The 25,000-nt window shown below is 40.1% G+C and overlaps 1 protein-coding gene across 1 annotated transcript in view; it reads left to right on the forward strand.

Annotated features, from left to right (window-relative positions):
* The window catches only part of LOC138016303 (carbonyl reductase [NADPH] 1-like), a 24,058-nt gene extending 12,423 nt beyond the window's left edge, over positions 1–11,635 (forward strand). Inside the window, exons 4-10 of the mRNA XM_068863469.1 lie at positions 3,095–3,279; positions 4,117–4,226; positions 5,848–5,970; positions 7,303–7,364; positions 8,146–8,240; positions 10,768–10,831; positions 11,186–11,635. Coding sequence (XP_068719570.1) covers positions 3,095–3,279; positions 4,117–4,226; positions 5,848–5,970; positions 7,303–7,364; positions 8,146–8,240; positions 10,768–10,831; positions 11,186–11,283 — 737 coding nt within the window. The 3' untranslated portion in view covers positions 11,284–11,635. The remainder of the gene's footprint in view (positions 1–3,094; positions 3,280–4,116; positions 4,227–5,847; positions 5,971–7,302; positions 7,365–8,145; positions 8,241–10,767; positions 10,832–11,185) is intronic.
* Positions 11,636–25,000: the final 13,365 nt, after the last annotated feature.

A 25,000-nucleotide genomic window follows, 5' to 3' on the forward strand; every position in this document is an offset into this window, starting at 1 on the left:
CCCCTCACCCCTGGAATAGTCATGCCACCCAAACTCCAGTCCTCAAGTAAAGGTAAACAGGTGTAGTTACCCCCTCCAAAAAATAAATCTAACCCTTACACTTACTGGTTGTTGAAAAGGGCTAATTGCCAATGCTTAGGGGTAAACCTATTGAACGGAACGGTGGAATGATGGAACGGAATGGTGGAACGGCAGAATTGCAGAATACACGGAATATTCTAAAATGAGGAATATATGGAATATTCTAAAACACGGAAAAAATGGAGTATTTTGAAACATGGAATATATGGAATATTCTAAAACACGGGATATACGGAATATACTATTTCATGCGGGATGAGAGGAAAGTCTTTTAAGAAAGGATATAAATATTACATTTTTTGCCTGTGAGTAGTCTGGGTAGGATAACATAACTTTGGATGATAATTTTACATTTCCTCGCGACAAAAGATGTAAAATTGTGTCACAGAAGAGTTCACCCCTGGGTGATATGCTTCCCGGCTTCCGTTTTTGTGTCTCTTGGACTATGCCGAAAATTCACAGGCCCACTTTCCCACATTCAGAGAAGGAAAAAAGGAAAAAAATGAAAAAAAGTGTCTCAATTGTCTTAAAAACGTAAGGTATGTCATGTTATCTTTTGTTTTGCAGGCTGATTTGCTAAATCAGTGCCTTTATGAAGGTCTTTCTTCAAACTTTATTGCCGAGGGACCAAATCGCAACCACCGTAATATATTTATCCTTCTACAGATCAATAACAACAACACCGACAGAGAGAGGTCCGCATGTGACCGATCATAACAACATCTGTTAGGGAAATCGTGTATGAACCAATTGGGTTTTGTAACGAAGACCTTGTTATCTTTTGTTTTGGAGGCTGATTTGTTAAGTCAGTGCCTTTTTGAAGGTCTTTGTTACAAAACCTAAATTGGTTCATACACGATTTCCCCAGCAGATGCTGTTATGATCGGTCACATACAGACCACTCTCTCTCTCTCTCTGGTGTTGTTGTTATTGATCTGTAGAAGGATAAATACATTACGGTGGTTGCGATTTAGTCCCTCGGCAATAAAGTTTGAAGAAAGACCTTCATAAAAGCACTGACTTAGCAAATAAGCCTGCGAAAGAAACGATAAGATGACGTAACGATACGATACGATACGATACGATACGATAAGACACTTACCATCGTCGTTCTCCATTTTTCCTTCTCTGAATGTGGGAAAGTGCGCGTGCGAATTTTCGGCATAGTCCGAGAGGCACAAAAACGGAAGTGGGGAAACATATCACCCAGGGGTGAACTCTTCTCTGTTACACATTTTTACATCTTTTGTCTCGAGGAAATGTAAAATTATCACCTGAAGTTATGTTATCCTACCCAGACTACTCACGAGCAAAAAATGTAATATTTATATCCTTTCTTAAAACACTTTCCTCTCATCCCACGTTTTAGAATATTCTGTATATTCTGTGTTTTAGAATGTTCCATATATTCTGTGTTTCAAATTACTCCATATTTTCTATATTTTAGAATATTCCGTGTATTCCGCAATCCCGCCATTCTGCTATTTCATTCTATCATTCCATCGAATAGGGTCACCCATGCTTAGAGGTCAGGTACAAAACACAGGTCTCAAGTCACAGGTCGAGGTCACAGGCTATGGTTTTACGAATACAGAAACAACCCTAACCGTTTACAAATGCTTATATAGGCCTAAGGTTAGCTTTAATCGATGTTTAGGATACTTTATGTATTGGTAAAACAGAGACCTGTGACACTTCATGTTGGGTATAAAAATCAGGGGCACCCAACGACCAATTTGTTGTAAAATGTATTATTATACCCCAGTTAATGAAAAAAAATGTTATTAAGGCATTTTCGGGTGTTTTTCAGTGTTGCTGGGAAAACAGTATCTGTTCCTTTTTCCCAGCAAGACACACAAGAAATTTCCCAGCCAGCTAGATAAAATTGGTTGGTTTCCCAGCCAGCTGATCAAATCTATTTCCCAGCCAGGAATTCCGCGCGCTTTCAAATCCCTCGATCCAAAACGACCGAACAAAAGCGACAAAACCGGGACAAAACAGGTTTTTTCCGCAAGCGCAATCACTCTGACCAGCCGTCGTATGTTTGTGGCTATTCTCTGGGAGAGGGAAGGGTTTTTTTTTTTTTTTTTTTTTTAAGTCGTCCTCAGTCTTCAGAGTTTCTACAGCCAGCTCGGGTTGAAATGCTAGAAAACGTCAGTAATTCCCAGGCAAAATTTCCCAGCCAGCTCATCGAAACACCTGTATTTGTGCCAGCCAGCAAGATTCCTCTGGGGAACAGATAATGTGGGGAACAGATTCGTTGGGTGCCCCTGAAAAATTGGACGTGCATCTAGTTGCGTGCCATTAAAAGTGAGGTGAACCCATTCACCCCTAAACTGGCCAGACTTAGTCTTTCACTCTGTCTAATGCCAGACCATTTTACTCGTCAATGGGGAACCCCCAGGAGTCAATGGGTTAATCACTCACTGAAAAAGTATGTTCCATTAAACTAGGAACAGAAGCTGCAAATAAATGTATCAAACACAGGTTAACTTTTTCTTTCATTTTTTACGGCTTGATGCTTCATTTGAGCAACACTGGTTGTTCTTTGAGAAACATAAACTTTCTTGGAAGAAATCCTGTTATGTTTGTCTTTATTTTCAAGTAAACATGGAATTATCAAGTTGATTCAATTTCATTCTTAAAATTCAGAGAGAAATTAAATAACGTCCAGCCAACAGATTACACCATTAGACCTACACAATAATAATTGTTTCAATTCGATAATAATTGAACTTCAGGTAACAATAAAATTATTGCAGATGGTGACTCCATACACAGGTTTTATTGAGGTCTGTTCCTGCATGATGTATCTTTTCTTTAGATATTGACGGCAGCATTATTTTGTCTGTCTTAGTTAAAGGGGAACAATTTGGCACTCACAACAAACTTGAGGGAAAAAAGTGACAATATTTCTCTCCTTGGAAGGCCTTAGTTATCCTAAAGAATGGTATTAGGGGCACAAAATGACACATTTGGTATTAATGATAAGGTGTTTGCTTAACTTTTGAAGCGCGGGATGCAAACATTGGTACCAAAGTCTGTGAAGAGCTTAGCAAAGAACTGAGTGCAACAAACATCCAGTTCCATCCACTTGACATTACCTCAAAAGAGAGTGTTGGGAAGCTTCGAGATCATGTGCGTGATAAATTTGGTGGTCTGGACATTTTGATTAACAATGCTGCTGTGCTTCTCGAGGTAAGAGAGGCTCGATCGAGTCGGTGTCCCTCCGAATACTGTTCCTCAAGAAAAGATAAACAGTTGCATGCATTTACCCTAAGCTAACATAATGCTAACCTTTACCCTTACCTTATTGTTATAGAAATAAGAAGCAAAAGCTTTAAAGGGACACTTTAATTGGACGTCAAACCTTTGGCTCATGTGATTCAATTACCGGTATTGTTGTGCATCAAACGTATCTCTGCACAAAGAGCTCAATTAGCTGTGAAAATGTAAATGAACAAAAATGCCATTAAGAGAGATCTGTTTATAATATTTTGTAAAGCTCTGTTTGATATGCTTGTCTTTATTACCTTAGCCACTTAAATGGTCAAAGAAAAATGCACTTGTACCAATTAATTTTCACTGTTTATATCCCCATGTTGGACTAATAGCCATACTTGGATGTATTTACATGTAAGTAAAAAAACGAGGAGCAGTAGGGGTGGCTATTGGTACCTCCAAAATTTTGGCACTAGCAAACTTTTCATCCGATCTCAAAATCTCGACAGTCTCTGTGAAGATCGAGTCTCACAGTCTCATTTATATTGCATTTATTTCGGTGTGAACTCTTGCATGTTTTGGTCTCGGTCTCAGATTCGCAAGTAAGGGTCTCGGCGTCTCGGCGAGTCTCAGATTTTACCATTCATCACCCCTAGCAGTAACTCTTTTTGTAGTGTACATGTACATGCCAGAGGAAGGCGTGTTCAATGGAATATATGAATTATTTTAGCAGGGAAATGGTTGAGGTGCATGTATCCCAATACTTCATACTCTCTATAATGCCTAATAAAGTTGGTCAATTTTCTTCACCAGCAAAAAGAAATCCCTTGTACAGAAAGGGCAGAAACAACAATTAAGACAAACTACTTTGGAACACTGGAGATGTGCAACAGTTTCTTTCCACTTCTGCGACCTCATGCAAGGTAAGGTATTTATGTTGAATCACTAATTGGTAGTTATCAACTTTATTTACCCATTGAAACCTGAACTACCCTGGACCTCCTCCATTGACGAGTAAAATTGTCTGGCGTTAGACAGAGTAAAATCTATGAAGTTCCACTTCCAGGGGTCAATGCGTCAGGGGTAGGGTAGGGTTAAAAGCTTAACCAGTAGGAAACCCTGAAAATTTCAGCTGGAAGCTGGTCATTTTGTGAGTTTGTAATAATTTGTATTAGGCCTCCAGAGAATGAATTCTTAGGCTTTAATTTCCTTCTGGACATTGCTAGTAATTTATAAAGTGTATATAACATTTTTTTTTATTTTATTAACTCAATGGAAACATTATGGTTTTACTGCGATAAACAAAATAAAAATTTGGAAAGTTCCGTGTCCTTTAGCCTTTTAAAGCTTGGAATTTTCACTTCTGGCAGAGTACAAAACCATGCTAGTGAGGAGACTTTAAATTTTTCCAGTGCCCAAATTTTCCATTTTCTCAGATTCAGAAGTTTCTGAAACTGCTTGTGAGATGTGTTGCATTTAGTTGTAATAATGAAATTAGACAAAAGAATGAAATTTGTGTCCCTAAAATTTCCTGCATTCTTGTTTTGACGTCACAGTTCTGCTATCCCAATTCTCCTCAGGGACACAGAAAGAAAATTGGTACAGAATATTTTTCAAAATTAATATTGTTTTTATCTCAGAAAAATCATGATCTTTCGATTGAGGAAATAAAAAAAAAAAGTATTTATATACACTATATATAAGCAATCTTGATAACTGCAATGATGACATATGTTTACATGCTTTTTTTCCCTTAGTTTAAATATATCTTTTATACAATTTATAGTTGACCAGTTCAAATGGCTCAGTTGGTTAAGCATTGGACTAGCATGCAGGAGGTTGATTTTGTCTCCAGCTGGACGAACACTCCATCATTATGGTTTTGAATCATTTGGTTTCAAAGACTTTTAAGTCTTCTCAGACGAGGACCATAAACCATGTATGTGGCCCTGTTTCACAACCCTTGTTCATAAAACTCTGCGGGACATTAAAGATCCCGAATGCTATTCTATAAAAGCAGGGATAGGATCCAGATTTCCTGGTATTGTGGTCTGGCCTTAATTCTCCAGCAAAATGTGGCCAGCTTGGAGTCATTGATATCTGTAAAAGACTTATGGTGTATGAGACCACATAAGCAAAAACAACCTTAAGTCAAGAAAGAATTTGCCAAAATTAATTCTGGGACACGTAGATGTCAATGCAGATCTATCTTGTCTCTTCATGGGTCTAATTGACCGCATATTGGTATTCTCAGTATGGACTGGAACTTGCTCGCAATAGAGGCTAATGCGGGGGAATCCTTTTCAAATGCAAATACTTTTTAATATACTCCCCCACATTAGCCTCCATTGCAAGCTTGCTAATATGGTCCATTGAGTTGGGGATTAAGCAGAATAAAGCAATTCGTTCACAGTACTTAAAAATATTGTTGTTTTGTTCCAACAAAGGAACATTGAAAACCCTACTGCGTTAAGTCATTGTGGTGAACAGTTTTTACTGTCAACTTTTTTCTTTTGTCTTACTATATGTTTATTGTTTTAATAGGGTAGTAAATGTGTCGTCCCAGAAGGCAAGCTTAAGCAGTGTTTCTCCTTCATTGCAGAAACAGTTTACCTCGACAGCATCAACAATCCCAGAAATAACAACCCTTATCGAAAAATACCTTAGGTAATGTCAAATCTTTTATCCTCAAAAATAGATGATGTATTTAATAATTACTCTACGAGGGCGCACTGGATATGAAGTGATAGATAACGTGCCAAGTTAGTTATAATCATTTTATATCCAGCAAGCCCAAGTAGAATAATAATATTGTTTTATTAAAAACTCCATGATGTTCCCGACAGTAGTATTGTCGACTAGCTAGAGCATCGAATTCTGCCTCAGTCAATTCCGGTCCAAAACGACTTTTGTCAGCCATTTTTTGCTCAGAGTACTGCAAAAATATTTTCAGTTCACTTATTGCTGAGGCATTCCTTGACTATATTAGGTACAGCATGTATATGAACTGATACAGTTGTAGCCTGTCTGGCAAGCAAATGAAAACGCTTGAAATCTGATATCCGTGGTTCAGTTTTTAATAACTGCATTCAAGTTAAATCTGGAAAATTCACTCAAGTCCTTATGTCCTTAAATCCATTACAGGGTGGAGATATAATTTGGATGGAATGTGCAAATTTAATGATAGACAGCCTAGAAAGGCTCCAAAATCAGGTTATAAGCACCATACTCAACTGAAGCTAACAGGACTTCATGCACTCAGAGTATGAGATCTAAATTGGGACTCTTAACATAAAAAAATCGAAGGCATTTTTTATGAGATTTCAGTTGGTCTATAAAATCATCAAAGACTATAACTGTCCAAACCAACTAAAAGGCTATCTACCTCGGTGATCAAGTCTGCACGAGAGAGATCTCAGAGACAACACTACGCTACATTTACCAAAAGCAAATACAACAGTTGGACAAAAAACTTTTCAATATGCTGCAGCGAAGGATTGGAACGATTTACCAAAATCGATAAGATTAATTACAGCCTTTTCATCATTCAAAGCAGCCTAATATAGTTTTTTGCAAAAATCGGACAAATTAAGTCATAGATGCACGGTAAATTAAATATTGTATTTCATATTCCTATCCTCTTTTATCTATTAAGATAATAATTATATAAATAGTTGATTTTGATTGTGTGATATGATTGTATTTTACCCTTTATTATCGTTTTTATGTATTTCAGAAATTTTACATTTTTCTGCTCATGTATTATTACCAGTGTGTTTGTTTTTAACAAACTGATATATTTTTAGCAGCTTAAATAAAGTTATTGTTGTTGTTATTATTATCATTATTATTATTATTATTATTATTATTATTATGTTGTGACGTTAAGCTAATTTAATTTTACTTGATTTATGTCGTTTCAGTTAATTACATGTAGCACTGGTACTATTCCCTTTTTTAATTTGTCTATGCCTGGTATATATAATTTTATTTTATCAGTGACTCTAGAGATGGAAAGATGGCTGAATGGGAATGGCCTAATGATTCCCATCTTCCTCCAGGTGTGTCCAATGTCAATTTTTTATTTCCCTGTGTAAAATATAACTCCGGGGCCATTCTCAGGTAGCTCGTCATCATCATTGTTAGCAGTGGTCAAACCACTATCATCATCAACATAATTTATCACTTACCAATTCGCCACTGCCTTCATCCTTCTCTTACCAGTATACTTCAGAACTACTCTCTTGATTGTCTTGAGGAGTTAAAGTGCTCCTGTGACCAAAAACTCAATATTCTTATTTTTGTTTGGATTTCAAAACTGTGTTACTATAAACACTAAGCAACCAAAGTTTTAAGCCTTGATTTCAAAAAGACATCGGTCTATTTTAACTGGAATTTTCCTATTTAATGGTCCTTAAGATCTTGAGAGAGCTGGATAGAGGAGGAAATGATGTCAAAGACTCACCAGTTCATGGAAAAATGATTTTTCGTTAATTATTCACCTATTAAAAGGGTAATGAATAGCCAGGTGGCTCTTCAGAATGCAGCCAAGGGGCGTGGTCACAACCACACAGTCTAAATAACTCGAGACTGACCAAAACATTACTCACCAAAGCACAGAAAATACAGAAGCCCTTTGGTTGGAGGCGATTAGTGCTAGGCTGATCACCTTTGAGTTAACCAATCATGTTTCACAAAGAGGGTTATTTACTTGTTTTGCAAACAATACCGATATTTATAACACATCATCATCATCATCATTACTCTTTTTGTCATGGTCATCATACACTCTGTTTTCAATTACGCACGGCTCTGACTTTTTTATCTCGTTGCATTTATCAGCTTATAGGGTGTCTAAAATAGGGATAACTTCCCTCACTATGGCACAAGCTCGTAAGTTTGAGCAGGATGCCCAGGAAGGAATCATTGTGAATTCTGTGAGTAAACGTTCAGGTTCAGGTGCATACCATTTGTTATTAACAGATGTTAGTAACTGTTATTGTATAACTCATACCCTGATGGAAAAACGTTTTGCAAAAAAGTCATCCACTACTGAACTGGTGGTTAGTAGATAAAATAAATTCACATTCACCTGCTGCGAAAACCATCTGACAACCCTGTTGTTCCTCAAGTGGCCAGCAAACGAGGCCGAGTGAAAAGAAACAGGATTATTTTGTATCATATTTTTCATGTTTTGCAAATCAGATGGGAAAAATAGCGGTGTCTGACACTTGCAGACTGCAGACCGCAGACTCCAGACTAACCCTTAATCACAGTTATTGAAAGCGAACTGTCTTAAAATGGGTGCTTAGACTTGAATACTGTTTATCAGCGCTATTTGTAGGCAGTTTGCAGTTATCCTACACCTGGTCTCGGTTGTTCTGCCCGAGGGGGGCATCCCATATGAAACAGATGGGGAGGCTCGTCGTCTCGCTTAGGGGTGTAAATTCTGGATTTTGGTCTCGCTTAGGGTATTTTAAGTCGCCAAGGTCTTGTTTAGGGTTCCGCGAAGAAACACAGAATTACGCGAAGAGATACAGAAGTCAAATTTTGTTTTTAACTTGTTTTTAGGGGTCAAAATTTCCTTAAGCCACGCCCAGATTAGTCTCCTTTAGGGGTCACAAAAAGCTTGAGCCACGCTCAGATTAGTCTCCTTTAGGGCTTAAATTCAAAATTTCCGACGAGCATCCCCGTCTGTTCCACATGGGAGTCCCACCCCCCCCCCGGGTTGTTCTGGTTGTTCAAGAGGCGAATAACGCTATCCAGCGGATAAACACTAGCAAAACCGATTAAGTGGATAGTTATTTATCCGGCGGATAGCGCTATATCCATCGTTTGAACAACTGGGGCCTGAACAATAGTCAACGGAGAGGACATCGATGTGCTAGCTAACGGGAAATGAATGTTACACCTATTATTATTGTCTGTCTTTTTGTTGAAATGTTATTTGTAATCGAAATTGACAATAAATGCTTTGAATGCTTTTCGCACCTATGAAAACAAAGTGACAAGTTTTCTTGGTGTGCCGGTGCTCATCAGAGACGTGTAGGATGTCTGTCATTGCTCTGCTAAACACGAAGACGCACTATAAAAGAGAGCGTTTTACACACTGCCTTTGTTCGAATTCATTCAAGCACGGCTGATTAATTTTCCAAGATGGTGATCCACAAACAGCAACACAGAGACGGAAGCCCGAAAAGATATTTCTAGCGCGAAGAAAAGGAACTGGGGATTTAAAAAACATAACATCTGATGACATATTACGTACACATTGCCATAAGGTGCTTTTTATTGAACAAATTACTACACATCTCTCGGTTGCGTCCATGGTTGATTGATAAATACCATTTGCATGTACTTAAGGCACCACGCCGTTCTTAGTGGGTCTTCGCGTTTAAAGTGCCAACAAGTAAAATTTACAATCGGCTCCAGTCGGTCAACATCTTTGAATTATTGCCTCTTTGACTTTTCAAACTTCAAGTACATGAAAGAAGTCAAGTCCTGTTGAACGGGGTCAATAATCTGGATGGGTGTCTGGCCGGTGATACCACGCGCTGTACACTTCGAAAATCACGCTTGTTTACTGATATCCCACAAAACTGGTACTTGTTTTTAATAAAATTGTTAACAAAAAGGTAACCGTCAAAATACTTTTCATGGGATACCTTCGTTACTGAACAAATGATAGAAAATGGTGCACAACGATTCTCCTCAAAATATACAACTACTTTCAAATTCCCCATCGATAACAAAACAGGAATCGAATGCACCTAACTAAACCCTGATTACTGCTAGTTAAAAGTAGTATTCGATAATAAGAAGCAGCTCGAGAAAACGTCGGCCCGTTTCGTCGTTAAGCCGTTGATCTGACTTCACCGTTCGTGAGGTCTTACTTGACGGGGTCGTACTTACTCACTCGCTCGCTCGCTTAGGCCCAGTTCAAACGTCGAACTTTTCATGTACTCAAATGTAACGAACCTAATTCATTCAATAAAGTACATGAAAAGATCGACATTTGAATCAATTAAGTTCGACCCAAGAATTAAGTTCGACCAACGAATTAAGTTCGAGTGGTCTACATGGAAAATCGACTCTGGAGCGACTTCTCGTGTGGCCAACTTTTGTGCCGAATAAAATGCATGCATTTGTATAATTTATTTTGCGTCCCACAAATACCTTCTTTCACGAAAGCATTGTACATCGTGATTAGTGATAAATTCGACGTTTGAATCAACCCTGTGAAGTTTACTATTTGGGTCAACCCAAATAGGGATATATACATACACTAGGCCTTAGTTACTGACTTACCCAATCTCGTTCGCAGGGTCTCTTTGTCGATGAGGAGAGACCTTGGGAACGAGGTTGTTACTTACCTTGCTTACTTACATCAGACCGTTGACATAGTGCAATACAGCAATTTATAGCCCTTAAGCACAAAAACTATAAGATGTATTTTTCATTTAGGTGTGTCCAGGTTGGGTGAGGACTGATATGGGTGGACCCAATGGGCTCAGGTCTCCAGAGGAAGGTCTGGTTTTTTTCCTTTTATTTCATGTCGGTTTAAAACGTAGAAGCAGCTATATTATTTATCGATATTTTAACTTGTCACGCAATCCTTCCCAACCATTTTGTGAATGATTTTTTGAAGAGGTGTGGCTGCCCCAGCTGACATTATCCGTGGACCAGCACGGGCTTGAAGAAAGTCATGCTACACATATGGCACAATTAACATACACGCCCATAATTGTATGTAAAATACACGAACTATCCATAGTGATGGAAAATTTTTTGTGAATTATGATATAAATAATAAATAATTATCCCGTCGGCTGTGGCTTCGTCTCCAACGCCTTTGACGTGGTTGATTTTTGTCCCTTCATAGGTGCTGATACCATAGTGTACTGTGCCCTTCTTCCTAGAGGAACAACAAGTCCAAATGGAGAACTTGTGTACAAAAGAAAGATACTGCAATGGACATGAGGCAAATAGAAACTTCGTAATGGCGTGAATTTTAGCCGTCGCTCGCTGAATCCCGACAAATGTCTGCATAATCTTTTCCAGATAGCTTTCAGTCTTTAAGTAACAGGCGATTACTGCTAATAAACAGCTGCATCGCTGAAAATTACTGGTTACGAAAAGCGTTCGGCTTTTATCCTTGTTTCCGCGGACTTGAATCGCCCAATTGCGGCAGGAGTGTATTTTTGTCGTCATTCGAGGGTATCCGGCCTACGTTCAAATTCAAGCTACTACTTTGTTACAGTTTCCTTTCTTACAGTTTTCACTGTTGCTATACAAAGATCGCTCTCAACAGTCCAAAGACACTTACAAAAACATCAACATCTTAACATAACAAACATCTCGCATAAACATCTTCCAATATCTGTCTTGGAGAACACACGTGCTTGCAATTGTTGCAAAAGCTAACCGCTTCTTGGGCCTACTTAAAATGTCCTGAGGCTATATGGGTATGTGTCGATGGTTCGTCCTATGGTAGAATATGCATGCGTCGCATGGAAGCCGCGTCAGCAATATTCTGAATATTTGTTAGACAAATTAGAACGAATCCAACGAAACGGGTCCAAATGGATTCTCGGCAAGGACTCTGCTTATAATGAAAGACTAAGTTAGGACGGATGGACTTGAAAACTCGTTGTGATTATTTAGACAACTTTTTGGATATATTAAGGGTTTTTGTAATGTTAACTTGGAAAAGTATCCATTTTTTTCTTACGGCCGTATACTAGATCCTCTAATAAATGTGAGATATGGACGACCAAGTAGTATTCTTTTTGGAATAGATATATTGACCGGTGGAAATGCTTGGCCGAATAATTTTGTAGACGCTGATAATGTCAATAAGTTCAAGAAACGTTTGTACAAATATTTAATTGCACGTTAGTGTCATTTTATCATATATAAAATTATCTATTGTATTTGATTACGATGTTTGGCTTGTTGTAAAATACGCAACGCAGTATACGTAATATACGCAACGCAATATGCGCAATATACGCCGATGTCAATCTGTAAAATACGCAATATACGCAATATGTACAAAACGGTTTATTTTATCAGCGGTTAACTTGTAAAATGTCAAACAGCGCATGCTCACCGTTCCCACGAGGTTTCTTCTTAAGGTTTCTTTCATTCGTTTTTGTGTTCGTTATGTTTACGAGATTTTAGGTTTGTGTGTTCACAAGTTTGTTTTGCATCTGGGTGGTGTTTATATTTTCAATTACAACCTCTCCCTAGGGCTTATCGCGCATAGCTTTTAACCCATGAAATCCCCGCGTCCTAATTTTATTGTTCAAAAAAGTCAACCGAGATTACAACTTGGATACCTTTCAGGTATTCGTAGTAGTTAGATTGAGATGGGAAGAAAAAAAAAACATTTCAATAAGGGCACTTTAAGATTTGCAGTGACTAGCTATTTTTCCAACCAAAACCTTTCTTCAATGCTTACATCGGCACAACTCTTTGGTGTGTTAGAGCCAATTTTAAGGAGCCAATATTTCCCGTTAGAGCGGTTTTCAATTGAGTGTCGAAAGTAATTAGCGAATAGCTTTGGTTTTGTAGTACTTCACTCAGTGATTGGTTCAAAGTTCTCACGCCAGTTTTTCAACCAATCAGAAGTGAAACCAAACCAATCGTGGCTCGCGCGTGTACAATTGCGTGCACATTTTCCGGCGCTTTGTGTCGGCTACGTGTAATTACTTCGAGTTTTGATTGGTTTACTTGATTGTCTCCGTCCTTTTTGATTGGCCAAAGTGATTACTTTGGTTTTGGTTTTACGACACCCGATTGAAGCTCGCTCTATTGTAGCAATTTCGTGATATCTCCGATCCAAGTCGTTCGGAATGGAAAGTGTGTATCAACATTGGCATGAACGGATGGTTGTTTGGGATGAAAATTTAAAATGTTTCGTCAGGTCCTCACGTCCTCTTCACAATTTCAAATTTGGTCAATTCACGTCGTTGTCAGGACGAAGACAGCAAAAAATATGTGTAAAAATGCAAAACGCGCGTGCAAGGCGTGCAGGGCCTTTGTTTTCGTTCATGAATCGTATTATTTTGTGGCGTTCTTGTAGACGTCGTCGACGTCCTTGCGTAAACTCCCTACTATTGCCACTAACAAAAGGCGAAATCGCCTCATTGAGCTTGTTACGAAGGAATCACCGTTATTTGCTTTTTTTTGCCTTGAAAGCGTTTCCGAGACGCAACGCTCTCCAGGCGTACTAGTATAGGCTCCTGTCGCAGCTTTGTCACTTAAAATCCCACTTGCCTCTACGGAATGCTGGCAGCCCAAAAAATATTATTTTGTTTATGTGCTAATTAGCCTCACTAGCCTCGTTTGCATGGACAAAATACAAAAGAAATGTTGCTTGACAGCGAGGCTAGTGAGTCTCATTAACACATAAACAAAAGAATATTTTTTTGGCCGACATTTATGCATTCGGTCAATAGGCCATCCCGGAATTGCGCAGGGAACTGCACATTGTCAAAGTAGCGGTGAATCCACGAGGCGATAGTATATGCAAAGTGGTCTGCGGATATACTCGGCTATCGCCTCGTGGATCCACAGCTATTGTGACCATGTTATGACGAAATTCATGTTCAATAACAGGACAGACGCATGAAAAACTGACATCAATTTGTTAAATAGTTTTGACTCCGTTTTTGGACTTTTTTATTATTTTTTTTTTTTTTTAGGGTAGCGCTCTGGCTGCGCATGCGTACGATTTCTCCGTCTTGTCGAAGGCAGGTCCGGTGGGAGGCAATCGCGATGACCACTGAGCCACGGAACACTACGTGACAAATCAACGAGGAAGTATGTATTAACGAATTGTGTGCGTGACCGAAAACGAGTTTTTTTATTTTCATTGCACTCAATGCAATATCCCAGTTATCGTATGACTCTGTAACCCGCTGAAACCCACTTAAATACTGTGAACTTAAAATGTGGGCCAAAATCCTTCGAACGAAGTGTAGGCTACCCGTAGCCTCTTGTTCAACATAGCCTGCGTGCAGACGTCTCCTAATTCCTTTGTTGCTCGTGGAAAAGGGACGCCTGCATAACGCCATCGCTAATCGTATTCCAGTCTCGCTCCCAGGCCGGCTAGCTCGAAGCATGGTTAGCGCTAACCAGTATTAAATACCATGGAAACCTGTAGGGTTTGACACCTCTTAACCAACGATTAGCGCAAACCAGGCTTCGAGCAACCGGCCCCAGGTTGTTTATTTTTTGCATAAATTATGAATAATACCCGCCGTCCAGAATTACAAAAAAGTCCTACCACTGGACATAGGGTGTCATAAAGGTAAGCTACTTTACGAATTTATTGACCAACCGGATGAGAATGGCGAAACGGAACGATTCTCGCAAATGGTAAGGGAATTTCCCGAATTCGGTTTCGAAAGGAAATAGTGGACTACCTCTGGAGGTTGTCCACGATTTCCGAAAAGATTTTCGGAAAATTGCCTTTCCATTTGACCTCAAACTGAAATTTCCGGATTTTTTGGCTAAATGGTAACTTACATAACAGTTTGACGAGTCTGAGTTGGTCGACGTATGATCGCTCAAACCAGGGTTCTATCCAGGGTATCCGAGGGGTAGAAGCTAGAAGCTCCTCTCCCTTAAATGCTCAGCTTGTCCACCAAAAAATATTATCATTACCGTACACAAGTAACTATAACGTAAAAATAATCCAGACGCCACAAGGTCAATACACATGAAGTACGTATTCCCGGTCTAGGGACACTATATGACAAGGAACATGGATTATTACAAAGTAGGCTCGGTTATCGTGCTGTAGATTCTGTTTATAAGTTGAATAGCGACAACATGGACAAATTTGTAACCAGAAAACCATGGAAAGGAGATGATGATTTACACACGTCATCAGATTGTGATCACGACAAAAAAAATGAAACAAGAGGCTACAATTAGCCTAAACTCGGGCCTGAAAAAATACAGTAGAGGATGGTTAATTTAGCATTAAAGAAAAGAAAAGAGAAAAGTCTGTCCTTCTCACATCGGCCTTACATTGCGCTTCTCATGATGTTCGAACATGTAAGTAGTGAATACTGGGCCCCGGTAATCTTCATTATAGGTGGTGACAATGACCACTGGACCATGGAAACGAGGTAAAAATAGTGTATGATTTATTCCCAAATGGCTAAGCACATTGTTTTTTGCTGCTTCATGGATATTTCTGCTCAGTGCTTAAGAAAGGAAACGCTAATCGAACGGTTTAAGATTCGTGATTTGGTTAGAGAAAACTACGAAATAACACATCGAACATCTCTTGCAGATATAAACGAAAGAAACGAAGGTGAGATATGAAGATGTCTTACAATAATGTCCTAACTATTATGCAGTGATGAACGACGCGTCAAGATGTGCACAATGGTAGTTCAAATATATCTCGACACTTTAAAATACTCTGTTAATTGTTCAAAGTCAGTACTTTTAGAAGTACACAAGTTCCTTGCGGATGGCCATGCCAAATGAATCCATAGCACGAGAATCAAATATTTAAAATACATCATTTGTTGTAATTTAAATACTCACAGTAATATGCACCCAATTGTCAAAATAAAAGAATTACCGCAATTCTCTGTGATCAAATTTTGGAAATCCCTTATTAAAGACATACAGTGCGCAAAATCTATTTTGCAACTTCCATGTACATTGCCTGTATGACTTCTGTAGGTAATTCTGTTAACAAGAAATATGTTTGTCTCGATAAGCTTGATAAAGCAGTGTAGAGTTCATTTCCTACAGTCATAATATTTACCAAGTCTGTTAGGGAAGTAATTAATTCCCTGTAATAATTATATATAATAATAGTACATAGTGACATAGCTGCACATTGGCTACCAGCATTAATTTTGATCCAAATACTAAAACATCACTGACAGTTGTTTTACTAGGATGAATGGGATGTGAACCAGGGTTTTTCTAGGCGATATGCCTACAAAGGTCGAATTTACCGGCAATATGCCATGCCGTGGACCAGACTTTTAACAAGAAACTATTTCAAAAAGAAATGGTGTTTCGTTTCCCGAGTGGTGGCGCAGTGGTGGCGCAGTGGTGAGAGGACTCGCTTCCTACCAATGTGGCCCGGGTTCGATTCCTAGATCCGGCGTCATATGTAGGGTGAGTTTGTTGGTTCTCTACTCTGCACCGAGAGGTTTTCTCCGTGTACTCTGGTCTTCCCCTCTCCTAAAAAACCAACATTTGATTTGATATGTATTAATTTGATTTGATTTCATTTGTGCACGACCCCACAAGTAGCCTGCGAACGCAGACGTAAACGACCGCCGGAAATACGTCTGCGTTCGCAGGCTACCCCACAAGCTATTCAGCTTTACATTTTTTGCTATTCATTTACGCAAAATATACATTCATTTACCTCAACAGTTGAAACTATACGGCAAATATACGTTTATTAGTACTTCCATGAACTTCAATTCATTAACGCGAACGAACTTTCAATAACGCTATTTGCATATGTATTAACATTCAATAGCATAAACGGATAAACAATTGCACCTTTGCACAATCACAGGTAACAAATATACTTTCAATGTCGCGCAATGGTTAATCATTAACTCCATTAGAAAATCAATTACATAGTATGACAATCAATGGCGTATTAGAGACATACAATAATGCAATTTGCATGGAGACGCACAATCAATTGCACCTTCATACAATCGGTTAATCGAAATGGTCAATCATTAAGATGAACTGACAAACGTTGGTATTTTTCGAATAAACAATAGGAAGAAAAAACATTCATTAGTGTCATTCATCGTAGTTTTATGTATTTTAAAATACTGAACAAAAATACAAGAGTATGTACATTATCATTTAGATTTTGTTATTTTTTGCACAATCTTTTGCTGAAGCAGATATAAAATGAAGAACATTTTACACGTACAGTACATGTACTGTAACAAACAGAGTACGCCATATGAACAAGTACAGTACATGTAGACGCATTGGACACAGAAAGAACCGAAGAAAATCATGCCACCAAGAAACAGAATCTTACTTGGACAGAGTCTACATGTACATGTGGTGGATCCATTTACACGCTTTCCTCACAATACTTGAAACATGTGTATTCCACTTGAGATCGTTCTGTACATGTACACCCAGTAGTTTTAACTCTGAAACCCTCTCCAGTTCAGTAGGCCCGATACTAATCTGACTAATAGGAGGCGCAGTTGGACACGACTTCTTGAAGGTGATCCACATATCTTTTGTCTTCTTAGCATTCAGCTCCATTTTATTCTGCACAGCCCGACTTTCCAAGTGAGTCACAGCGCCCTGCATTTGACTAACAGAGTCCTTAGAGACTAATTCGTATAGGGTGCAGTCATCAGCGTACTTGCACGTGGATACAAGTATTCCCCTGGGGATGCACTCCTCAATATCATTAATATGCACATTAAAAAGAGTAGGAGAAATGACACCACACGGGGCACACCAGCAATCACTTCACCATACTGGAAAGGACTCCAAGTAGCTTTGTGTCCATTTCCAAAAGCTCTTGATGATGCGATAATATATTTACATGAAGAATTGTGAGAACATATCGTGACTCGTTCCAAGCCTTGTTACTTCCCCTTTAATGTAAACTGTTTTTTTTTTGTCAGTCTCCCTATGCTGCAACACTTATTCATTCACAGTCTAGAATGAAAAAAATTACTTTTTGTTCCTTGTCATTCCGGTCCACGCTAATCAGCTTGATTCTGGTGTCCTTCTGGTTTATTCTGCCTCATTCTGTTGTTATTCCGCCTCGTTCCGGTATATTCCGGTACCATTCTTGTTTATTCCGGCTCGTTTCGGTGTTATTCCGATACCATACCAGGAGCCCATTACCCGGAGCTTCCATCTGTTTTGAACGCGTGAGTAAACCCTTTCCTGTATCTTTCTATTTTTAGAACCACTATATTTTGACGTATGTGACTGAGAACATACGTGAAGTGGTCCACATACGTCACATACTTATGTGATGTAATAAATGGCTGACCATAGGGCTATTATGATTGGCTATTGTGAAAACACCCACTAAAGCCCCCCTGTGAGGTGCCTCTAAAAATAGAAAGATAAGGGAAAGGGTTGACTCAAAGAGTTAATATGGAAGATGGAGGCTCCGGGTATAATGGGCTCCTGACCATACTTGTTCATTCCGTGTCATTCCGGTGTCATTCCACCTCCTTCCGGTATATTCCGTTCCGTTCCGTTCCGTTCCTGTGTTTAGTAACGCCCCCGAGTGACAGTGCGGTTGGCTCTCGGTCCTTCCGAGGAGCAACAAAAGCGTCAAGCAGAAGATCAGCTGTTTTCTGTAATTAAGCCTTATTTTGCGCAGTTGGGGTTTTTGATAACTGTTGGGCACCACAAAGCGAATAGATATATTTAAACCACTTGCTCGAATTCGTATAATGGAGATCACTGGCCTTCCTTTCATAGGATTTACGCTTGGCACTATATGAGAGAAGCTACCATTTCAAGCTTTTGTTGATATTTCTCCTTGCCGCCTTTCACCCAAGCCCTTTGTCTGGCACGTATCTGATCTTTAAGATGCGGCGTCATCCACTCCTTGTCACTGGGGTGCATACGCACGTGCCTCAGGGGAGTACTGGTGTCAAGAGAATTAATTATTATGCTGTTGAATGCCTCAACTTTTTCATCAACATCAGACGCTTTGTAAACAGCACTCCAGCTTTCCAAATTAAGTTTAAGCCATAGAGAACGTAAATTATCAGGCTTAAACCCCCCTTACAGATCTTAAAGCCCGCCGCACACTTGGGGAAAGAGCTGAGCAAACTGCCTCGCGAGGTGGTTTGCTCAGCCGTTTCCTCACGTGTGCGGGGATATTGTGGTGAGAAATTCGCCTCGCGAGGCCGTGAGGATAAAATCAAACATGTTTGATATTTTTGGCCTCGCGAGACAAATTCCTCAATGTGTGCGGCCATCGTGAGAATCGGGCTGAGCTTGGTTTAATCAAGCAGCCAATAAAAATACATGGCATACTCACGTGACTCCAGCGGTTCAGGATGGTGTCGGAGAAGAAATTCCGACGTCACTGAAGTCACGTGAGAATGCCAGGTATTTTTATTGGATGCTTCATTGACCAAGCTCAACTCGATTCTCACGATAGCCTCACACAGTGAGGAATTTGCCTCATGAAGCCAAAAATATCAAACATGTTTGATTTTTATCCTCACGGCCTCGTGAGGCGAATTTCTCACCAAAACTTCCCCGCACGCGTGAGAAAACGGCTGAGCATACTGCCTCGCGAGGCAGTTTGCTCAGCTCTTTCCTCACTTTGTGCGGCGGGCTTAATATTCCTTTCCCATGCCGTTGCTTGTTTAACGGGGAGAATAAAATGCACTGATGATCAGATCGACCAAGCGGTGGTGGTACATGATTAATTGTGCTTCGCGATACAGCTCACCCATATTCTAAAGAAATTGATGTAGAATATTCTGACCCCGTGTAGGCATTTTAACTAATTTGCGTAGGCTGAATCTTTGACAGTTGACGCCGATTAAGATGATTAAAGTCCCCGGTAATTATAATACCCGCTGAAGGTCTCTCTATCAGCAACTTGTCTTAACACTCAGTGATGTAATCAATCAATTCTCTCTCCTCGGTACCACAGACGCCCCAAGCCCAGTGTGAACATGGCCGACAAAAATATAAGGATTTGTATGGGAATCCCGATAAAAAGCTTGAGAAGATAATTATATCAAAAAATCTCAATTAAAAGGCCTAACCTTATTGCCATCGTGGATAGCTTTTTTCTTGTGTGGTTATTTTCCAGATCAGACACGACTTGAGCCATTTCTCAATTTCGTGGTTGTCAACGATTATAATCAAAACCCAAGGCCAGCCTGCGTAGCATGGCGGTTTTGGTTGCTAAGTAATAAAGGCGGGCGAGGGCAAAAAAACCGCGAGGAGATTGGGGCAGGAGTGCTTCGCGCGCGAATTTCGCGGCTTCGCCGCTCGTGCGCCCCGCTCGACAAAAGCTGCCATGCTACGCAGGCTATCCCAAGGCTGGAGACTAAATTCTCAGGTGCCACCAGTTTGAGTCAAATATTCCTGGATAAAATATTCCCACGGTCACAATTTCACATCAGAATCAATTGACAAAGATTGAACTTTCATCTCAACCCACCATCAACGCAATAGCATTCCTGCGAGTAACGTCAGGCGGTGAATATTGCAACAAAATAACCTGCGAAGGCGGTGCTTTAGCACCACAGTGGCCACGGGTTCGACCGTTGACAACAAACTGACCCTTACTGGAGTGGCGGACCGTAGTTTGTCAACCACAAAATTTCTTTATTTCCCTGGGTCTACTGGCATGACTGCAGTGACTCAGTCTTCCAATCACAGTCACGCCTCCTTCGTGTTGACAAAGTTCAAACACATTCGCGAAGCTGGAAAGCATTGAAAGATGCGAAAATGAAAGCCGTAGTAAACAAACTTTTGCGCATTCATGTCGCTTCTATTAGTTAATAGGATTTTTTACGTATTAGGCAGTTCGCGATCGTGACTGTATTTATCAAGCCTTGAAGAAATAAACATTAATTATGCAAATAAAATTTGTTCCCAAAGTTTATCAAGCGCAAATTTTTTTATTCCCCTGGGTCTCCCGACATGACTGCATGACTCAAGCCTTCAAGGAATATATATTGACATGCAAATTTTGTTCGCGTAGGATATTGTGCTACGAATATTTTGTGGCTGGACTTACTGAAGCCAGTGAAATTTAATTATTAGCATCTGAGAGAAAACACTCGCGTCGGCACAACATCTCGGCGATAGAAAGATCAGGATTAAAGCTCCACTGAAAACTTAAGAAATACGGAACTGCAACTTGAGAGGAGCACAGCGTTTAAAAAGAGTAGAAAGTGAGAAAAATTCAGCAGCTTGAAAATAGAAGTGCAGCCATAGCCGGCGCGGTTACATTTTCCTATAACAAGGTAATAGCTTGAAAGTTACATATTCGTGCACTAAAATAGATAAAAGCAACTAACCTTAGCTATTGCAGAGATGAACCACGGGATGACAGAAAAACAGCCAAACCTTGTTTGTTTTTCGAACCGTTTTGATTGATCAATTTAGTCTGATTGTCAGATAAAGGAAACGAACTTTGTTTAAGTGTCTAATCTTCAGCGCTGGAGCACTAATCGGGGACACCGTAAATCGTCTTAAATCAAATCAAATTTTGATGTCCATTATGTTCATCATTGACCATAAAAGAGAAGGACAGATGCTTGTTCATTTCCGCAATACATCGAAGCTAAAACAAAAGGATATGTTAAGACCATTACAAAGAAACAAACTGTTTAACACTAAAAAATAAAAGAACGCAACAGATAAAAAACTTATGTTCGTAGTCAATGGTACACTGAGCGGAAAGGCTATTTGTTCGCTTTGAAAATGGTACAAGCGTGATGCTATTTGTTCGCTGTGCCAATGTTTTTGCTTTGTCTTCAGAAGAAGTTCAAGATGGACCAATATGGAGGCTATGTTGTTTGTCGAGTTATTTTCTTTGTCGCTGTCATCTTCAGAGTAGTTCTCAATAAAGTACCCGCAGCTTATTAAGGAATTAGTATTTTTACTTGTTTCGCTTTCAATAGTTGCGTCCATTTCAGTCACCCGGCATTTGAGTATCATTCAGTTCAAATCGCGGAACGACACTTTTTGAAGCTGACGCTCGACATCTTTTAGTCTACCGCGAAATGCTTGTGCCTTTCTTTGTATGTGTCTTCAGCGCCCCAAGAAGAAATCGATTAAGCCAACGAAATATCGATCTTCAGTGATCCAAACAACGCAGCACAGTACTCTCGATGCTTTTGGACTACGTGGTTTTCTTTTAATAACTAATGTGAACAGCACCACGTGCCTTCTACTGTGCATTGCCCAATCCAAGCACCGCCACGTGCTTTCTATTGTACATTTTGCTGCACCGGAAAGAAAAACCGTGAAATCTAATATGATTTATAATTCGGGCCCGAGTAATAAAATATCACTATAACATGCCCTCGGATCCCCTAAGCAGGTCGTGGCCTTCGGCCACGCAGGACTTCTTCCCCAAACCATGAATCCTAGATAGTAACCTGAAAACGATTAGCGATGGAGTTACGAAAACGTCCCTTTTCCGCGTGCAACAAAGGAAATAGGAGACGTCTGCACGCGGGCGATTTCAACAAGGAGTTATTTAAAATGCCCCTGTGTTCAACAGCCATAACTGAATTGATGAATACGCGCAAGAAGAGGGATTCAAGCGCCTGAAAGTGACACCTGGATGCGTCGAGGCCTACGACGACTTGAAAAAGATTTATGCACAGGATACGGAGGACCGCACGGATCGATGCATTGGAAGGCAACCCGGGAGGGATGGTCTGTGCAGGGAAGTCAGGGCATAAAGAGCAATTGAACATGCAACCACTGGAGTCATTCCGAATAGACTCTTGTTCCGGAAGGGAACTGCAGGGAAAGTTTCTTGAGGTTTATAAGGGACTACCTAAACATTCCGACGACATGATGATCCGCCATCGTGACAGAAAACAAAAACAGAAGATAAAGCAATAGGCTGATTTAGCGACAGAACGGGAACGTCACTGGCGACGTCGCGCGCAGCAAAACTACCAATGAGAATTTAGAATAGAAAAGAAAAGATAGGAGTCTATTCTATTCTGAATTCTCATTGGTGTTTTTTCTGCGCGCGCCGTCGCCACTGACGTTCCCGTTCTGTTGCTAAATCAGCCTAATACGCTAATAAGAGACGACACACAGCCATGATGAAAATCAAAGCTGGGGACACCTTACTGTGCAAGCAGAAACGGAAAAACAGCCTGACGCCTCTGTACGATCCGGATTCGATGGTAGTTATTGGAGTCAAGGGAAGCATGATGATTGCTAAGGACAATGTTAAGATTCGCACCAGGAATTACACCGATTTGAAGCTGCTTGAAAATGGGTGCAGGGAATCACGTGCATTTGAGTCCGCAGATGCTGTTCCAGTGAATAGGTCACGTGAACTTTGGCAAGGTCAAGAGCAGCCCGGAGAAAATAGTGGCTCAGTGGAACAGGAACTTACCGGGAACAGAACAGCCAAGATCAGACCGTGAAACAGAACAAAGACATGCGTCCTGTGACAGGCTCAGAAGGAAAATAACATCTGCAAAGGACACTAATTGATATTTCTAATATTTCTGAGTAGCAAATATACGTATACTATATAAGCGTCTACAAAGGACACCAAGACGATCTTTGTTAAAAAAAAGCCATGTTTATTTGTTCTTTTATTATTATTATTATTATTTCTGTATGTGGCACATATAGATTATTGCACCGTTGCACTTTGTTTGCGTTATGGGGGAGAGATGTAATGACGTTACTTCATGCAAGACGCGCTGCGTGGCGGGAATATTATGCATATCAGGTATTGTCGTGAGATGTTCTGTAGTCGGCAGAGTAGACGATGGACGTTTGCCGGGTAGTGAGAAGCGAGTGTAAATTATGTAAAATATCAACCAGACTTTAAAACACGGTCTAATACCTTGGGTATTATGGATCTCAATCGGTATAGTAAAGGTGGTCTAATCCATAGATGCCGTTGGACAATTTCCCACCCTGGTTAGAGGCCCATTTCCATGAATTTGCTAATGCTCAGATGCATTTCCTCGGATTATATTTCCAGCACTGTACAAATTACCTTCGATGGTTATTCATTCCTACGCGACCAAGATTAGCCCTTACTACGGAAGGCTTTTATTGCAACTGTATTCAATCTTGTGTTAATTTGCCGTTATACCTTGCTCGAAACAACAAGTTCATAAAAACAAAAGATATTTTTCCGCGTAATCATTTAAACGTCTCTTCTTCACCAAGGCCGCGGTAACAACTCGCTGCTTTAAAGAATCCATTAATTCTTGCAATAATATTCAAAGTTTGAGCACCCAGACGATTTTAATCAACACTAGTATTTTCTCTCATTCCCACGGCAGAATCGTTCATCTTTGATTCCCTGACTCCGTGTTTTTCAAAACAGTCGAGATGTTCAGTACACGTACAAGGAAAGGTTACGTTTTATACAAACGTTGGCCGTGTAGCACTTATACTTTAAACAGAGTTAACTGCATAGAGTGTAATGTGAAGTGCTAGATTTCTATCCCATATGAACCATGTGAGCGTTAGCCCTACTGATGGAAATGGGCCCACACAAGGACAGAGAAAAACTCTGACCAGGGTGAGAATTGAACCCACGACCTTCGGGTTAGATCTCCGCCGCTCTACCGACTGAGCTACAAGGTCAGACGGGAGCAGGCCGTGGGAAGTGAAGATGTTAAAGTCACGGCAATGAACATGTACAAGTACAAGGAAAGGTTACGTTTTATACAAACGTTGGCCGTGTAGCACTTATATTTTAAACAGAGTTAACTGAATAGAGTGTACTGTGAAGTGCTAGATTTCTGTCCCATATGAGCCATGTGACCGTTAGCCCTACTTATGGAAATGGGCTCACACAAGGACAGAGAAAAACTCTGACTGGGGTGGGAATTGAACCCACGACCTTCGGGTTAGATCTCCGCCGCTCTACCGACTGAGCTACAAGGTCAGACGGGAGCAGGCCGTGGGAACTGAAGATGTTAACGTCACGGCAATG

Source organism: Montipora capricornis, chromosome 9 (assembly GCF_036669925.1).
Source record: "Montipora capricornis isolate CH-2021 chromosome 9, ASM3666992v2, whole genome shotgun sequence".
In the NCBI taxonomy this organism is placed as follows: domain Eukaryota; kingdom Metazoa; phylum Cnidaria; class Anthozoa; order Scleractinia; family Acroporidae; genus Montipora; species Montipora capricornis.